The sequence below is a fragment of the Salmo salar genome, chromosome 23 (genome assembly GCF_965601325.2).
Source record: "Salmo salar chromosome 23, fSalSal1, whole genome shotgun sequence".
In the NCBI taxonomy this organism is placed as follows: Eukaryota; Metazoa; Chordata; class Actinopteri; order Salmoniformes; family Salmonidae; genus Salmo; species Salmo salar.
The window spans coordinates 4,301,903-4,318,907 of record NC_138313.1 but is presented as its reverse complement, the minus strand read 5'-3'; the positions used below and the strand labels follow the sequence as shown (position 1 = coordinate 4,318,907).

At 44.6% G+C, this 17,005-nt stretch overlaps 1 protein-coding gene across 1 annotated transcript in view; it reads right to left on the bottom strand.

Moving 5' to 3' along the window:
* Window positions 1–3,842: 3,842 nt before the first annotated feature.
* arhgef18b (Rho/Rac guanine nucleotide exchange factor 18b) overlaps window positions 3,843–17,005 on the bottom strand; it is a 30,521-nt gene continuing 17,358 nt past the window's right edge. Inside the window, exons 6-14 of the mRNA XM_045705889.2 lie at window positions 15,405–15,659; window positions 15,222–15,298; window positions 10,575–10,753; window positions 9,038–9,108; window positions 8,646–8,831; window positions 5,996–6,117; window positions 4,703–4,750; window positions 4,287–4,472; window positions 3,843–4,058 (exon numbers count right to left, since the gene is read on the bottom strand). Coding sequence (XP_045561845.2) covers window positions 3,843–4,058; window positions 4,287–4,472; window positions 4,703–4,750; window positions 5,996–6,117; window positions 8,646–8,831; window positions 9,038–9,108; window positions 10,575–10,753; window positions 15,222–15,298; window positions 15,405–15,659 — 1,340 coding nt within the window. The remainder of the gene's footprint in view (window positions 4,059–4,286; window positions 4,473–4,702; window positions 4,751–5,995; window positions 6,118–8,645; window positions 8,832–9,037; window positions 9,109–10,574; window positions 10,754–15,221; window positions 15,299–15,404; window positions 15,660–17,005) is intronic.

Sequence of the window (17,005 nt, the reverse complement as noted above, 5' to 3'; positions counted from 1 at the left end):
CTGAGTACACATCCTGGTAATCTGTCTGGCCCCACGGCCTTGTGAATGTTGACCTGTTTAAAGGTCTTGCTCACATTGGATATGGAGAGCGTGATCACAAAGTCGTCCGGAACAGCTGGTGCTCTCATGCATGCTTCAGTGTTGCTGGCCTCGAAGCGAGCATAAAAGGCATTTAGCCCGTCTGGTAGGCTCACGTCACTGGGCAGCTTGCGGCTGGGTTTCCCCTTTGTAGTCCGTAATAGTTTGCAAGCCCAGCCACATCCGACGAGTGTCAGAGCCGGTGTGGTAGGATTCAATCTTAGCCCTGTATTGACGCTTTGCCTGATGGTTGATGGTTTGTCTGAGGGCATAGCGGGATTTCTTATAAGTGTCCAGATTAGTGTCCCGCTCCTTGAAACGGCAGCTCTAACCTTTAGCTCAGAGAGGATGTTGCCTGTAATCCATGGCTTCTGGTTGGGATATGTATGGTCACTGTGGGGACGACGACATCGATGCACTTACTGATGAAGCAGGTGACTGAGGTGGTTTACTCCTCAATGCCATTGTACGAATCCCGGAATATATTTCAGTCTGTGCTAGCAAAACAGTCCTGTAGCGTAGCATCCGCGTCATCTGACCACTTCCGTATTGAGCAAGTCACTGGTACTTCCTGCTTTAGTTTTTGCTTGTAAGCAGGAATCAGGGGATAGAATTATGGTCAGATTATCCAACTGGATTGCGAGGGAGAGCTTTGTAGGCGTCTCTGTGTGTGGAGTAAAGGTGGTGTAGAGTTTTTTTTCCCTCTGGTTGTGACATGCTGGTAGAAATGAGGTAAAACAGGTTTAAATTTGCCTGCATTAAAGTCCACGGCCACTAGGAGCGCCGCTTCTGGATGAGCATGTTCTTGTTTGCTTTTGGCCTTACACAGCTCGTTGAGTGTGGTCTTAGTGCCAGCATCGGTTTGTGGTGGTAAATATATGGCTACGAAAAATATAGATGAAATCTCTCTTGGTAGATAGTGTGGCCTACAGCTTTTTATTTTATTTATTTAACTAGGCAAGTCAGTTAAGTACAAATTCAGACAGACCCAAGTCCTTTCTCCTGCACAGTAACACATTGTTCAGAGCCTCTAGCTCAGGGCTGATGATTTTCCATATAATCTTTAGCTGATGCCAGGAAGTTGAGGGAGGGAGGGAGGGCAGGGAAAGTACAAGGGGGGTGAGGGAGAAAGGCCAGGTAGGGCAGAGAGGAAGGGAGGGGGATGAGGGAAGGAGGGCCAGGAGAGAGGAAGGAAGGTGAGGGAGGGCAGAGAGAGGCAGGTGTTAAAGCAACAAAAAAATACCATGACTGAAATTTAAGTCGATCTCAGATTGATTGTCTGCGGGGCCAAGTTGTCCTCACCTTTCATGTAAAAAAGTAATGACCATAATGGTTTTTGGGAAAGATGATAATTGTTATTATGTTTTAATAAAAAATCATAAAAAATGTACCCCGTTTTCTCCCCAATTTCATGGTATCCAATTGGTAGTTACAGTCTTGTCTCAACGCTACAACTCCCGTACGGACTCGGGAGAGGCGAAGGTCGAGAGCCGTGCATCCTCCAAAACACAACCCAACCAAGCCGCACTGCTTCTTGACACAATGCCCACTTAACCCGGAAGCCAGCGGCACCAATGTGTCAGAAGAAAAACAGTGCACCTGGCAACCATACACTGCGCCCGGCCCGCCACAGGAGTCGCTAGTGCACGATGGGAGAAGGACATCCCTACCGGCCAAACCCTCCTCTAACACGGACGACGCTGGGCCCATTGTGCGCCGCCCCATGGGTCTCCCGGTCGCAGCAGGCTGCGACAGAGCCTGGACTCAAACCCAGAATCTCTAGTGGCACAGCTAGCACTGTGATGCAGTGCCTTAGACCACTGTGCCACTCGGGAGGCCAGAGGAGAATTTTGTACATGTATTAAACTGTGAGTTTGACTAATTCCAGTCCTCTTGCTTAGGGGTTCCGGGGTCCTCGCCAGGATCATTTCTATGTAGAAGGACTTTTTGAAAGGACATTCTTCTCCAAATTGTATGAAAATAAAATTATGCTGACATATAATTTTCACCTCCAGAAATTAGTCCAATAACATATAGGTAAAAATGATGTTATTTTAACATATTGGACCATGCATATAACCCATGCATGTTCTATATCAGGAACTCAGTTGGGGTCTCAACTTACTGCTGAGTTAGAACAACAGAATACACAAGGTGCAATTTCCAAATTGGGTTGTGCATCAACAGTTTGCCTCTTGTTATGTCAGTCACTGACAGCCCATGTCAGCAAAAATGTTTTAGATTGGTAAGTTATTTTTTTATTTATCCCTTATTTTACCAGGTAAGTTGACTAAGAACACACACATTTACAACAACGACCTGGGGAATAGTTACAGAGTAGCGGAGGCGGGATGAATGAGTCAATTGGAAGCTGGAGATGATTAGGTGGCCATGAAGGTATGAGGGCCAGACTGGGAATTTAGCCAAGACACAGGGGTTAACACCCCTACTCTTATGATAAGTGCCATGGGATCTTTAGTGACTACAGAGAGTCAGGACACCCGTTTAATGTCCCAAACCAAAAGAAGGCACCCTACACAGGGTAATGTCTCCAATCACTGCCCAGGGGCATTGGGATATTTTTTTGACAAGAGAAAAGAACACCTCCTACAGGCCTCCATCACCACTTCTAGCAGCATCTGGTCTCCCATCCAGGGACCGACCAGGACCAATCCTACTTAGCTTCAAAGGCAAGCCAGCACTGGGATGCAGGATGGTATGCTGCTATCTAAACTTGCAGTAATCATGGTCGAATTACCAACCGGGGGGCCCCCATTGACTTTGTTAGTCACTCTCACTCTGATATATTAAAAACTGGAAAAAAATGTGGCGAATTGCAGCAAACTTGCTTTAAAACTGCAACATTACGGACGACGACACAATTTGACTTACAGTGATTCAGATTTTTTTGTAGCCCCCACCCCCATCAATGTTGCCCATACTATCAAATCCTGGAAGTGAGGGAGGAGACTGAGGGAGGGCAGGGAGGAGGTGAGGGAGGGCCAGGGGATGAGGGAGGGAGGGCATGGAGAGAGGGAGGGGGGTGAGGGCAGTGAGGGAGGGAGTCAGGGAAGGCAGGGGTGTGAGGGAGGGAAGGAGGAGCATGGTAATGGCTGAAGCACTTTAACCTGTCCCTCTCATACGACAGCAGTCTGGACATGCCTTATCTTTCCCAGGCATGAAATACACATTCACAACCACAATATCTGTGTGCCCTGTTCTGCTGTTGGCACAGGGAGAGGGTAAAGTGAACACTGAAACACAGAAGAAGTGTTTTCTTTGCTGGATGGGGTAAGAGGTGAGGGGGAAGAGAGAAGAGGGAAGTGTGAACTTCCAAAATGGCAGATCAGGGCCAACCACTCTTTTTAGGTTATGGCTTGGTGAATTTGGTTTTGTTCACTTGGTAGGTCACCAGACAACTTCAAAAGCTTTCATTGGGAACCACCATTGAGTTGTAGGGTTGAGCCATGTAAGCCATGTGCAGGTATGGATAGCACCGCAATTCACACGGATCTAGGGTATAAGTGTGTGTATGCGTGTGATTGTGTGTGTGTGTATGCGTGTGATTGTGTGTATGTGTTGGGGCGGCAGGTAGCCTAGTGGTTAGAGCGTTGGGCCAGTAACCAAAAGGTTGCTGGATCGAATCCCCAAGCTCACAAGGTAAAAATCTGTTGTTCTGCCCCAGAACACTGTTCTCCGGTAGGCCGGCATTGTAAGTAAGAATTCTTAACTGACTTGCCAGGTTAAATAAAATAAAAACATTGTCACCCACCTCGATTGTCTTGCTCCAGGCGTTCCTTCTTCACGTCGCGGGTCAACTCCCTCAGTCTCTCCAGATCCTGTTGGTACATCTCCCTCTGTCTCTCCAGCTCCTCTCTCTTCTCCTCCAGCCTCCTGCTCTCATCCTCTCTCTGCCTCAGCCTGTCCTCTGCGGCCTCTGCCTGCAACCGGTGGCACTCCCGCTCCCTCTCCCAACGAGCCTGGGTAGAAACAAGATTCAACTTGACTAAATGCAGACTGGAATAATACTGCATTAAGTAAAAGTCATAGGGTGAGTTTGAGGTCATCTTGTTTTGGTGGGAATTATCACGATCTTATTAATGTAGTTCCCTTTTACTAGTATTATGAGATTTAATGATCTAGATAGTGCAATAGTAATGAAGACGACCTGGAGGGCGACCATAAATCTAATTTTGACTGTGTCCCACCTGCTCCTGTCGGTGCAGTAATAGCAACTTGTGGAAGCTGGCCAGCTCCTCCCTCTGCAGGGCCAGCGTCCTCTGTTTCTCCTGCTCCAGGAGCACGTTGCCACGGTGACCGCCGGGGAAGGAGGCACGCTCAGTGAGGGAGGTGCGCTGCAGCTTGATGTGGCTGTCTTGCTGGGTTATGATGGCCTAAAGGGGGGAGACCGGTGGAGAGGAGGAGATACGTGGGTCAACTTCTGGAAAGCATGAGGCTTGTGGTCACAGTGTGTGGAAGACTGATTGTTCATGGCCCAGTCACACACAGACACACACAGGGCTGGAGCAGAGCCACATGCTGGTATGAGCATGTAAGTGGATGTGGAGAGGTAGTTACTGAGGGTATCTAGGGAAACATGAGTGAGTAGTGTTGTTTTGTTCACTTGCAGGCTGTAGAGTCTCTGAGACAGCATCAACACCAGGTCAAAGAACTAGGGAGACTAGTTCTTTAAACTCTAGGTTTAAACACTATGGGACTGTACACCTGTGAGAGTATGCAGGTCATGGAAGAACTGGGACATTTCCAGCTTTCAGGAATTGTGTACAGATCCTTGTGACATGGGGCCGTGCATTATCAAGCTAAAACATGAGGTGATGGCAGCGGTTGAATGGCACGACAATGGGCCTCAGGATCTCATCACAGTATCTCTGTGCATTCAAATTGCCATCGATAAAATGCAATTGTGTTTGTTGTCCGTAGCTTATGCCTGCTCATACCATAACCCCACCATGACATCAGCAAACCACTCGCCAACACAACGCCATACACGCTGTCTGCCATCTGCCCGGTACAGTTTAAACCGGGATTCAGCTGTTAAGAGCACACCTCTCCAGCGTGCCAGTGGCCACCAAAGCCGAACTGCAGTCAGGTCAAGACCCTGGTGAGGACGCTGAGCACGCAGACGAGCTTTCCCTAAACTTTTTCTGACAGTTTGTGCAGATATTCTTTGGTTGTGCAAACCCACAGTTTCATCAGCTGTCCGGGTGGCTGGTCTCAGATGATCCTGCAACCAGATGTGGAGATCCTGGGCTAAGGTGGTTACACGTGGTCTGCGGTTGTGAGGCTGGTTGGACTTACTGCCAAATTCGCTAAAACGACGTTGGATGCGGCTTATGGTGAGAAATTAACATTTAATTTACTGGCAACAGCTCTGCTGGACATTCCTGCAGTCAGTTTGCCAATTGCACACTCCCCCAAAACTTGAGACATCTGTGGCATTGTGTTGTGTGACCAAACTGCACATTTTAGAGTGGTATTTTATTGTCCCCAGCACAAGGTGCACCTGTGTAATGATCATGCTGTTTAATCAGCTTCTTGATATGCCACACATGTCAGGTGGATGGATTACTCTTTCATTACTAAGTAATGACAGCATAAAGTAGCTTTTGTTCTGTCCCCATTCAGAATAATGGGTCATCTAATCTATTTATCTGGAAATACTGGTACAGTTTGCTACCTAACTAACCGTTCAGGTTGAGAGTAGCCCTGAAGAACATTTCTGAATGACCTGGTGTGATGCTCTTATCACTGTTTAGTCAACATAAGCTACACTGGACAGGGAGTGTGTTGCCCTGGTCACCCTGGAACTTAAGTTGTGGCTGTCTGTCCTTTCAAGACATTTTCTCATCCATTTTTGCTGTGTTTGTTAACGTGAGTGAGTATGTGTGTGACCCACCGGTGGCTGCTCCAGGGCCTGGCTGGCCTGAATCTCCTTGAGCTGGGTGTCAGAGCGGGCTCTCTGGCTCCTGTCTCTGGCCTTGTCCCCTCCACTGTAGTTCTTCTTCTTCACACTGCCTTCTAACACCACAAACACACCACATACACACACACACACACACACTTGGATACACTATGGGAATTAGGGCTGGGACGATACCAGTATTGCAATAATCGTTAGCATCGTGGCAAGGAAACATAACACAAAGCGCACTTAACTTCTTTAGGAAAATAGCCCTAATGTTGGAAACAAACATCCTTATGATGACATCCCAAGTCACATTTAAGCTATAGCACACAATATTTTCTGGTATTGCATCAGCCCTAATGGGAATACAATGGTGATAGTGCACATGTAGACCAGGGCAGGCAGGTGGAGGGGACTTACTCTTCTGAAGGTTCTCCACTGGAGAGCGCGAGCGAGATGGAGGCAGGTAGAAAGAAAGATTAATAATGATGTTTTAAGAAAGAACAAGAGTAATGAGGACGAAGCTAACCCTACTATTTTTACAGTTGGGTACAGTTGCAATCTGTAATATAATGTTTTTTTTGGGGGGTGATGCCTGTTTTGTATGTTATTTTGGCATTAATACGTGTCACATATCAGTTTGCAAACAACGTCAATTTTTGGGGGGGTTAATAAAGCTGCATAAATGCTCCAAAATGCAGGTGTTTCAGCCTAGCTCAGTGCTTTCTGTGGTGATGGGGCAAGCCAGCGGAAAATACGGAGTGTAGGGGTTGGTAATGTTCTCTAGTTGCGCTGTGATTGGCTCAGTGTTCTGTCACTCAAGGGGACACTACGTCACTGACAAATCTAAGGGTAGAGCTCGAAAAGTCAATCACCTTGGGTGCTGCCATAGAGTTACATTAGAAGTGCCCATCCACGAAGGCTCAAGGTCATTGGCCACACATAAAATGATGTCAAATCACATTATATCTACAGCAGCTTTGATTGATCATGTCAACATCATATTTCAAAATCTTAGCTAGCAAGCTAGCAGTCATCATCATGAATCAGGTCGACAATCTACTGGCAAATCCTTTTTAATCCTTGTCATATGAAGAGAAATAATGAAGAGAAATTATAGATAAAACGTATCGGTATTCATCGGACACTGGACAAACATTACACAACAAGTTGGAAATTGCAAATTCAACAATGAGTGGTATGGAAGGAATCAGTGGCTAACTGCAAGCATTGTAAAGCAATCACTAGCCTGCTATTCAGTGGAGTGATGTGTGGTCCCAAGTCTTGGTTTAAGGGTCTCTTTTCCAAGCTTATAGGGATAAATATTCAACATTGGCCATGGTGTCAATCCAGCATGACTTCTGTCGGGCTCAAAACAGATGGAATCTCAGAACTGGAAAATCTGATTTCAGTGAGTTCAAGACAACTGGGAACCCGGGAAAAAAAACGGGCTCCGACTGGGAAAATACGTTTTGAACGGTCATCCAACTTGGAATTGCAAGTCAGGAACTAGGGCCTCTTTCTAGAGCTCTGACCTGAAGATCACTGACGTCATTCACGATTCAACCTTGTTTTTTTCCCAGAGTTCCCAGTTGTCTTGAAAGCACCATAAATCCAAAGAATGGCGGACTTTGATAACAAAGTTTGAGGACAAAATTTGCCCACGTACAACTGCCGCGCCACCTTCCTGAGTCCAAAAATGTCTTGTATGCTGCTGCATAAATTATGTAATATGCCAGGGATATATGTATACTGTAGCTAAGAAAGTAATACTAAGTGTATGTTGTGTAATAAGCTGTTAGTAGCCGATGTGCCTCACCCTAATAATTTGGTCCCGTTTCCCCTCCTAATTTCACCTACTGTTTTGACTTGGTGGTGCACATGTAGCCTATAGCCTGTTTTAGAGAAATGTAATCATTGAATATTATAAGAGCTTTCACTGTCTGCTTATATGCCCCCTTTATTTATCATACGGTTCTGACTTGGTGTACAGGGAGAATACTGTAAGAAGGCCCATGCACTTGAATTCTGTCGCTGTACATTTCAAAAGTGCTGAACAAATAATTATATTGACTACATCCGTCCTAGCTCGCTCATTAATGTCTTAATCGAAATTACGGATTGCCTCTTATCCGCTCCTCGTACCCTTAAGCCATAGTTTGTACATCTCAATTGTCAGTAGAAACCACATTTCTTTAAGCAAGTCAGCCATATCAGCAGTTTTTTTTTAAAGGCAGTAAATGAGGCTGAATTAACTGTTTTGCTGCCAGACAAGGCTCTGCTGGTAGCCAGGTGTAGCAGTGGTAAAGACTGCTGTTGGGACAGCTTTATTTATGTCCTAACAGTGTTTGGCCACCGTTTGTCACAGTTATAGTGCAATTAATGTATTGTTTAGTGTTGTGTAGTGGGTTTGCTGGCATGCATCTCAAAAGTAATTTTTTTTTTGTTTGCCCCACCAAGTTTTACATGCTAAAACTGCCACTGGTTGGGTGTCTGTATGTAACAAACTAATCTAATCAAAGTCTGAATGATTTGTGAATTACATTAATAATTTGTTGTCTTGTGTTGGATCAAAAACCTATACACTATAACAAAAGCCAGTGTATTGTATTCTGTACTGCACATGTTGTGTCTGTTGTACCTTCAGTGATGGTTCCCTTGAGCAGCGTCTCCCCCTGGTGGAGGTCTGAGGCGTCACCACGCAGCAGCAGATGGGAGCGTGAGGCCATATCCTCAAGACCAGCCACGGACTCTGCCATGTCTGCAAACAGCTGCAGCTTCTCTGTCAGACCTGCCACGATCTGGCCATCCTTCTGGCTCAGACTATCTGGGAGAGGAGAGAGGGACAGAAGAATAGAGTTCTCAATGATCAGATTCACCTAAATAAATGGAATACAAGGAAGATAAACATTGAGCAAATGTGAATGTTGTTGACTGGTGCATGAGCAAACCCTTATGGCCTAGCATCGACATTACACTACTTTACAAAGATAGGTGGTCTGTCTGACTGTCTGACGTTCCGTCGTTAGTTACCTTGGAACTCTTTGAATTTGGCGGCTCGAGCCTCCTCCTCCTCACTGAAGAGCCTCTCTGTGTGTCGACAACTAAGAGAGAGAGAACAGAGAGAAGAGAGAGGAGAATGAAGAAAGGAGAATAGAGAGAGGAAAAGAGTTAGCAAAAGAAAGAGCGAGTAAGAGTGAGAGCAAGAGGGAGTGAGAGAGAATGAAAAAGGGAGCAAGACAGACATACACTGAGAGTAAAAAACATTAGGAACACCTTCCTAATATTGAGTACCCCTTTGCCCACAGAACAGCCTCAATTCGTTGGGGCATGGACTACAAAGTGCTGAAAGTGTTGCACATGGATGATGGCCCATGGTGACTCCAATTCTTCCCACAGTTGTGTCAAGTTAGCTGGATGTCCTTTGGGTGGGGGACCATTCTTGATACTCACAGGAAAATGTTGAGTGTGAAAAACTCAGCAGCGTTGCAGTTCTTGACACAAACCGGTGTGCCTGGCACCTACTACCATACAACGTTCAAAGCCATTTACAGTTGAAGTCGGAAGTTTACATACCCCTTAGCCAAATACATTTAAACTCAGTTTCACAATTCCTGACATTTAATCCTAGTAACAATTCCCTGTCTTAGGTCAGTTAGGATCATTTTGTGTGTGTGTGTGTGTGTGTGTGTGTGTGTGTGTGTGTGTGTGTGTGTGTGGCGCGCGCGGTGTGTGTGTGTGAGACCCGTGTTCTGAAGGATCATGCCATCTCACCGGTTTTGACTAGATGGGATGCCGCTAATGTCAGAAGTGACTTTTCGCAGCAGATAAGGAGAATTAACATAGCAGGTTAGGAAAAATTCTCTCCAACGGGACTCGAATATGCAAGTTTTGACATCACACTGACATTAAGTACATTCCTTCTAGACATGACCCATCTCACAAACCATCCTATAACCCTGCGGACACATCCCCTCTCCTGCCAACTCACCACACCTGAACTCATTCTACTAATCACCCTTCCTCTCCCATTTCTCTGGCCAGCTTGTTTTACCTCTGTGTTTGTGGTGGGATGGGGCAGCACAATTCCTTTGCCTTTTGTTGGGAGTGAGATGACTAAAGTAAGTACATTATATTGTGTAGCAGTAATTGTACTGTAGAACCCATGTATATTTATGTTGTTTGCAAGCTCATAGTTTGACCTAATGTCTGCACTGGCCTAGTATGTTTTCTGTAGCATAACAAGTAATAGCCTTTGTTAGTCCTAACTTGAGTATTGGTGTATTGCTGGTGTAGCCTACTTTATATACTAATGTTATTAGTATATAATAACACATAGCACTGGTCAGACACTTATGCTAATGTAGTCTGCCCTTTGGTATTCCTTTCAGACCTACCACCTATATCACCCATTCCATAGCTCTATCCTAAAACAACCAGAACTGGGAAACCTAACCTTTGACCGTCCTTCCTGCATTCTTATAGATGCACCACAGTGTCACCATCACTCCTCAACCTAGCTTAAGATACAGTCCACCCTAGTCCTTTTCTTTAACCTGTGTGTGTGTACCTCTCCACTGCCTGGCGGAGGTGTGTCATCCAGGTTTTGCGCTCCTCCTTGGAGGCGGTGTGGATCTCGTACATCTCAGGCTCATTGGGGGAGGCACAGATTAGGAACATGGCCTTCTCTTCGTGGGCCACCTCCCTCACAATCAACTTCTGGAGGGAGATCACTGATGGCTTGTTGTCCTGAGGGAGATACAGAAGGCAGCTCAAAGTCAAATTGAAAGAAAATTACAACAGAAAGCTAAGGGAAAGGGGGATACCTAGTCAGTTGTACAACTGAATGCCTTCAACTGAAATGTGTCTACACATTTAACCCAACCCCTCAATCAGAGAGGTGCGGAGGGCTGCCTCAATCGACATCCACGTCTTCGGGGAACAATGGGTTAACTGCCTTGCTCAGGGGCAGAACGACAGATTTTTACCTTGTCAGCTTGGGGATTTGATCCAAACACACCTGACTCCAATTATAAACTAATCATGATCTTCAGTTTAGAATGCAATTAGTTTAATCAGCTGTGTTTGCTAGGGATGGGGAGTATGACACCACTCTGGCCGGCGAAGACTGGAGTTGCCCATCCCTCTTTCTAGACAGATATACAGACGACTGCTGTATTTACAGTGAGGGAAAAAAGTATTTGATCCCCTGCTGATTTTGTACATTTGCCCACTGACAAAGAAATGATCAGTCTATAATTTTAATGGTAGGTTTATTTTAACAGTGAGAGACAGATTAACAACAAAAATCCAGAAAAACGCATGTCAAAAATGTTATAAATTGATTTGCATTTTATTGAGGGAAATAATATTTGACCCCCTCTCAATCAGAAAGATTTCTGGCTCCCAGGTGTCTTTTATACAGGTAACGAGCTGAGATTAGGAGCACACTCTTAAAGGGAGTGCTCCTAATCTCAGTTTGTTACCTGTATAAAGACACCTGTCCACAGAAGCAATCAATCAGATTCCAAACTCTCCACCATGGCCAAGACCAAAGAGCTCTCCAAGGATGTCAGGGACAAGATTGTAGACCTACACAAGGCTGGAATGGGCTACAAGACCATCGCCAAGCAGCTTGGTGAGAAGGTGACAACAGTTGGTGCGATTATTCGCAAATGGAAGAAACACAAAATAACTGTCAATCTCCCTCGGCCTGGGGCTCCATACAAGATCTCACCTCGTGGAGTTGCAATGATCATGAGAACGGTGAGGAATCAGCCCAGAACTACACGGGAGGATCTTGTCAATGATCTCAAGGCAGCTGGGACCATAGTCACCAAGAAAACAATTGGTAACACACTACGCCGTGAAGGTCTGAAATCCTGCAGCGCCCGCAAGGTCCCCCTGCTCAAAAAAGCACATATACATGCCCGTCTGAAGTTTGCCAATGAACATCTGAATGATTCAGAGGACAACTGGGTGAAAGTGTTGTGGTCAGATGAGACCAAAATGGAGCTCTTTGGCATCAACTCAACTCGCCGTGTTTGGAGGAGGAGGAATGCTGCCTATGACCCCAAGAACACCATCCCCACCGTCAAACATGGAGGTGGAAACATTATGCTTTGGGCGTGTTTTTCTGCTAAGGGGACAGGACAACTTTACCGCATCAAAGGGACGATGGACGGGGCCATGTACCATCAAATCTTGGGTGGGAACCTCCTTCCCTCAGCCAGGGCATTGAAAATGGGTCGTGGATGGGTATTCCAGCATGACATTGACCCAAAACACACGGCCAAGGCAACAAAGGAGTGGCTCAAGAAAAAGCACATTAAGGTCCTGGAGTGGCCTAGCCAGTCTCCAGACATTTATCCCATAGAAAATCTGTGGAGGGAGCTGAAGGTTCGAGTTGCCAAACGTCAGCCTCGAAACCTTAATGACTTGGAGAAGATCTGCAAAGAGGAGTGGGACAAAATCCCTCCTGAGATGTGTGCAAACCTGGTGGCCAACTACAAGAAACATCTGACCTCTGTGATTTCCAACAAGGGTTTTGCCACCAAGTACTAAGTCATGTTTTGCAGAGGGGAGTATTTACTATTATATTATTATTATTATTATTATATTATTATTATTATATTATTAGTGGTAGTATTTATATAGTATTTACTTATTTCCCTCATTAAAATGCAAATCAATTTATAAAATTTTTGACATGCGTTTTTCTGGATTTTTGTTGTTGTTACTCTGTCTCTCACTGTTCAAATAAACCTACCATTAAAATTATAGACTGATTATTTCTTTGTCAGTGGGCAAACTTACAAAACCAGCAGGGGATCAAATACTTTTTTCCCTCACTGTATACTGAACAAAAGTAAAAACGCAACATGTAAAGTGTTGATCCCATGTTTCATGAGCTGATATAAAAATATCCTAGGAATGTTTCATATTTACAAAAAGCTTATTTATATAAAAAAAATCACATTTGTTTACATCAATGTTAGTGAGCATTTCTCCTTTGCCAAGATAATCCATCCACCTAACATTTGTGGCATATCAAGAAGCTTACTAAACAGCATGATCATTACACAGGTGCAGCTTGTGCTGGGGACAATAGAAGGCCACTCTAAAATGTGCAGTTTTGTCATACAACACAATGCCACAGATGTCTCAAGTTGAGGGAGCGTGCAATCAGCATGCTGACTGCAGGAATGTCCACCGTAGCTGTTGCCAGAGATTGAACTTCTTAAGGCTAGGCGTCCCGCTAACGGGACAACATCCGGTGAAACTGGAGGGCACGCAATTCAAATAAATTATGGATATTAAACATTTAGGTACATATCGGTTGAAAGCTTAAATTCTTGTTAATCTACCTGCACTGTCTGATTTGCAGTAGACTTTACAGTGAAAGCATGCGATTGTTTGAGGACGGCGCCTCACATCAAAATATTTTTCCACCGGCACTGGTTTCATAAATTCACAAATAGCGACTAAATATTCACTTACTTTTTGAAAATCTTCCTCTGATTTGTCATCCAAAGGGTCCCAGCTATAACATGTAGTGTCGTTTTGTTAGGTAAAATCCTTCTTTATATCCCAAAAAGTCTGTTTAGTTGGCGCCATTGATTTGAGTAATCCACTCGTTCAACATGCCAAGATAGGAATCTGAAAATCTAGCCCTAAACTTTGTTTCAACAAGTCAAAATATGTTTCTATTTAATCCTCAGATACCCTAAAATGTAATTAAACTATAATATTTCATACGGAAAGAAGTTTGTTCAATAGGAAAGCAATATTAGCAGGTGCATGTCCTCTTCATCGCACGCGCACGTACACGAATTTCCAAGTCTGTGTTCCTTTAGTAAAAAGCATTACTCTTACTCGTTTTGGAAGAAACAAGCCTGAAACCTTGAACAAATACTACTGACACCCAGTGGAAGCCATAGGAATTGCATACTGGGAGATAGATTTAATTATTTCCTTATATGTTCCATTGTAAGAGCATGGGCTCTCCAAAAAAAAATCTGGTTGGTTTTTCTTTGAATTTTCTCCTCCCATATCTATTGTGTTATAGTCTCCTACATTATTTTAACATTTCTACAAACTTCAAAGTGTTTTCCAATGGTACCAATTATATGCATATCCTGGCTTCAGGGCCTGAGCAACAGGCCTACTTTGCTTACTTTGGGCACGTCAGTCAGGTGGAAATTGAGAGACAAAAGGACCCTAGCCTGAAGAAGTTCTCTACCATAAGCAGCCTCCGTCATTTTAGAGAATTTGGCAGTACGTCCAACTGGCCTCAGAACCGCAGACCCCAAGTAAACACGCCAGCCCAGGACCTCCACATTCGGCTTCTTCACCTGCAGGATCCTTTCAGACCAGCCACCCGGATTGCTAATGAAACTGTAGGTTTCCACAACCAAATAAATTCTGCACAAACTGTCTTAGTGAAGCTCATCTGCGTGCTCGTCGTCCTCACCAGGGTCTTGGCCTGACTGCAGTTTGGTATCGTAACCGACTTCAGTGAGCAAATGCTCACCTTCGATGGCCACTGGCACGCTGGAGAAGTGTGCTCTTCATGGATGAATCCCAGTTCCAACTGTACCGGGCAGATGGCAGCCAGCGTGTATGGCGTTATGTGGGTGAGTGGTTTTCTGATGTCAACGTTGTGAACAGATTGCCCCATGGTGGCAGTAGGGACAAGGAACACAGTTGCATTTTATCAATGGTAATTTGAATGCACAGAGAAACCATGACGAGATCCTGAATTCCTGCTCTGGATTGATGTATACGTTAGTGTGTTCCAGTCCTAGCCAATATCCAGAAACTTCGCACAGCCATTGAAGAAGAGTGGACGACATTCCACAGACCACAATCAACAGCCTAATCAGCTCTATGCGAAGGAGATGTGTCGCACTGCATGAGACAAATGGTGGTCACACCAGATACTGACTGGTTTTCTGATCTGTAACCAACAGATGCATATCTGTATTCCCAGTCATGTGAAATCCATAGATTAGGGCCTGATGAATTTACTTCAATTGACTGATTTCCTTATATGAATTGTAACTCAGTAAAACCTTTGAAATTGTTGCGTTTATTTTTGTTCAGTATAACTTTCTGTCGAGTTAGTATGCCATATTTGTCAGTGTTTTCCAGAGTGGCAAAACTCAAGTTAGTTATGTTACATGGTGAAATTAACTGACAAAAATTATCGTCTCACCACAGTAGAGAAGACATATCTCTGGTCTTTCTCTTGGAGTAACAACAGGACATCTGACAGCAGCACAGCGAGAATATCTGAAATGAAAGGAGTTTCATTTTTAGACCTGTGTGAGATCAATGCAGACAGAAGAGGTCACTTCAGACTACGGAGATGCAGCCTGAGGAGAGGTAATCCTGTTACCTTTGAGTCTGCCAGAGGCAGCCTTGTGGTTGACGGTCCCATCGTGCAGCAGCCTGCGTCTGCCCAGGGCCAGGTCCTCTCCGCGGAACACATGGCCATCTTTGATCTTGCCCAGAGACTTGGGCTCCATCTTGTGGGCGATGTCTCGGAGGCGCGAGGCCTTCTGATGGAGGTTGACCAGGGCATCAACCTGGACGATGCAGTCTTTGATCAGACCCAGAGACCTCGTCAGCTCCTCATGCTCCTCTGTGCCCACTGGAGGGAGGAAAGAAAAGACCCAGGTCAACTTCAGACACACTGGGTCGATTGCAACGAACGGGCAAAACTTAACATGGTTGAGGCTGTTCTGAGGGCAGAAGGCGGTGCAACTCAATATTAGGAAGGTGTTCCTAATGTTTTTTTACTGTCAGTGTGTGTGTGTCTCTCTCTTCTCTATACTCTTTCTCTGTTTTCCACACACAGGTTCTTTGGGGAGTGGGGGGCGTGTGGTGCAACTGTATTAGGAAGGTGTTCCTAATGTTTGGTATACTCAGTGCTAAAAATCATCTCCTCATGAACCATGCGTCAGATTCACTCCAGATTTTGTATTTTGACTTATGATTGCACATAAAGGAAGATACTGTAGTTCCTACATGCTTGCTTTGTTATCCAACTGATATTGTGTCCTGTCATCTTGTGATCCACGTGCTGCTCGCAGCTATATTTGTATTACTTATTGTTAATACTGTCTTTGGTGTGATTATCAATGCACAAGCACCTTTTAACCCACTCCTATCCGCGGAGGCTCCGCAGAGGAGGAAGTGTAGGACCATCCTCCTCAGTGAATCTCAGAACTTAAAAGTCAAATGTTTCAAAAGTTCTCCTTTTTAGAAAAAACTATACTAAATATATTCACGTCACCAAATAATTGATTAAAATGCCCTGTTTTGCAAGGAAGGTCTAGAGTAGCCTCAACAGCACTCAGTAGGGAAGCACCATGGTATAGCCGGAGGACAGCTAGTTTCCATTCTCCTCTAGGTACACTGCCTTCAATACAAAACCTAAGAGGCTCATGGTTCTCAGCCCCTTCTATAGACTTACAAAGTAATTATCCTCTTCAGGATCGGACCCGTGTTTTCAATTTTAGCCTAAAATTACATATACAAATCTAACTGACTGTAACTCAGGCCCTGAAGCAAGGATATGCATAGTCTTGGTACCACTTGAAAGGAAACACTTTGAAGTTTGTGGAAATGTGAAAGGAATGTAGGAGAACACAATAGACCTGGTAAAAGATAATACAAGAAAAAACAACCGTTCGGTTTTTTGTTTTATTTTGTAAAATCTTTGAAATGCAAGAGAAAGTCCATGTATTATTCCAGTGCAGTTACAATTTAGATTTTGGCCACTAGATGGAGGCAGTGGATGTGCAAAGTTTTAGACTGAACCATTGCATTTCTGTTCAAAATGTTGTATCAAGACTGCCCAAATGTGCCTAATATGTTTATTAATAACTTTTCATGTTCAAAACTGTGCACTCTCCTCAAACAATAGCATGGTATTCTTTCACTGTAATAGCTACTGTAAATGGGACACTGCAGTTAGATTAACAAGAATGTAAG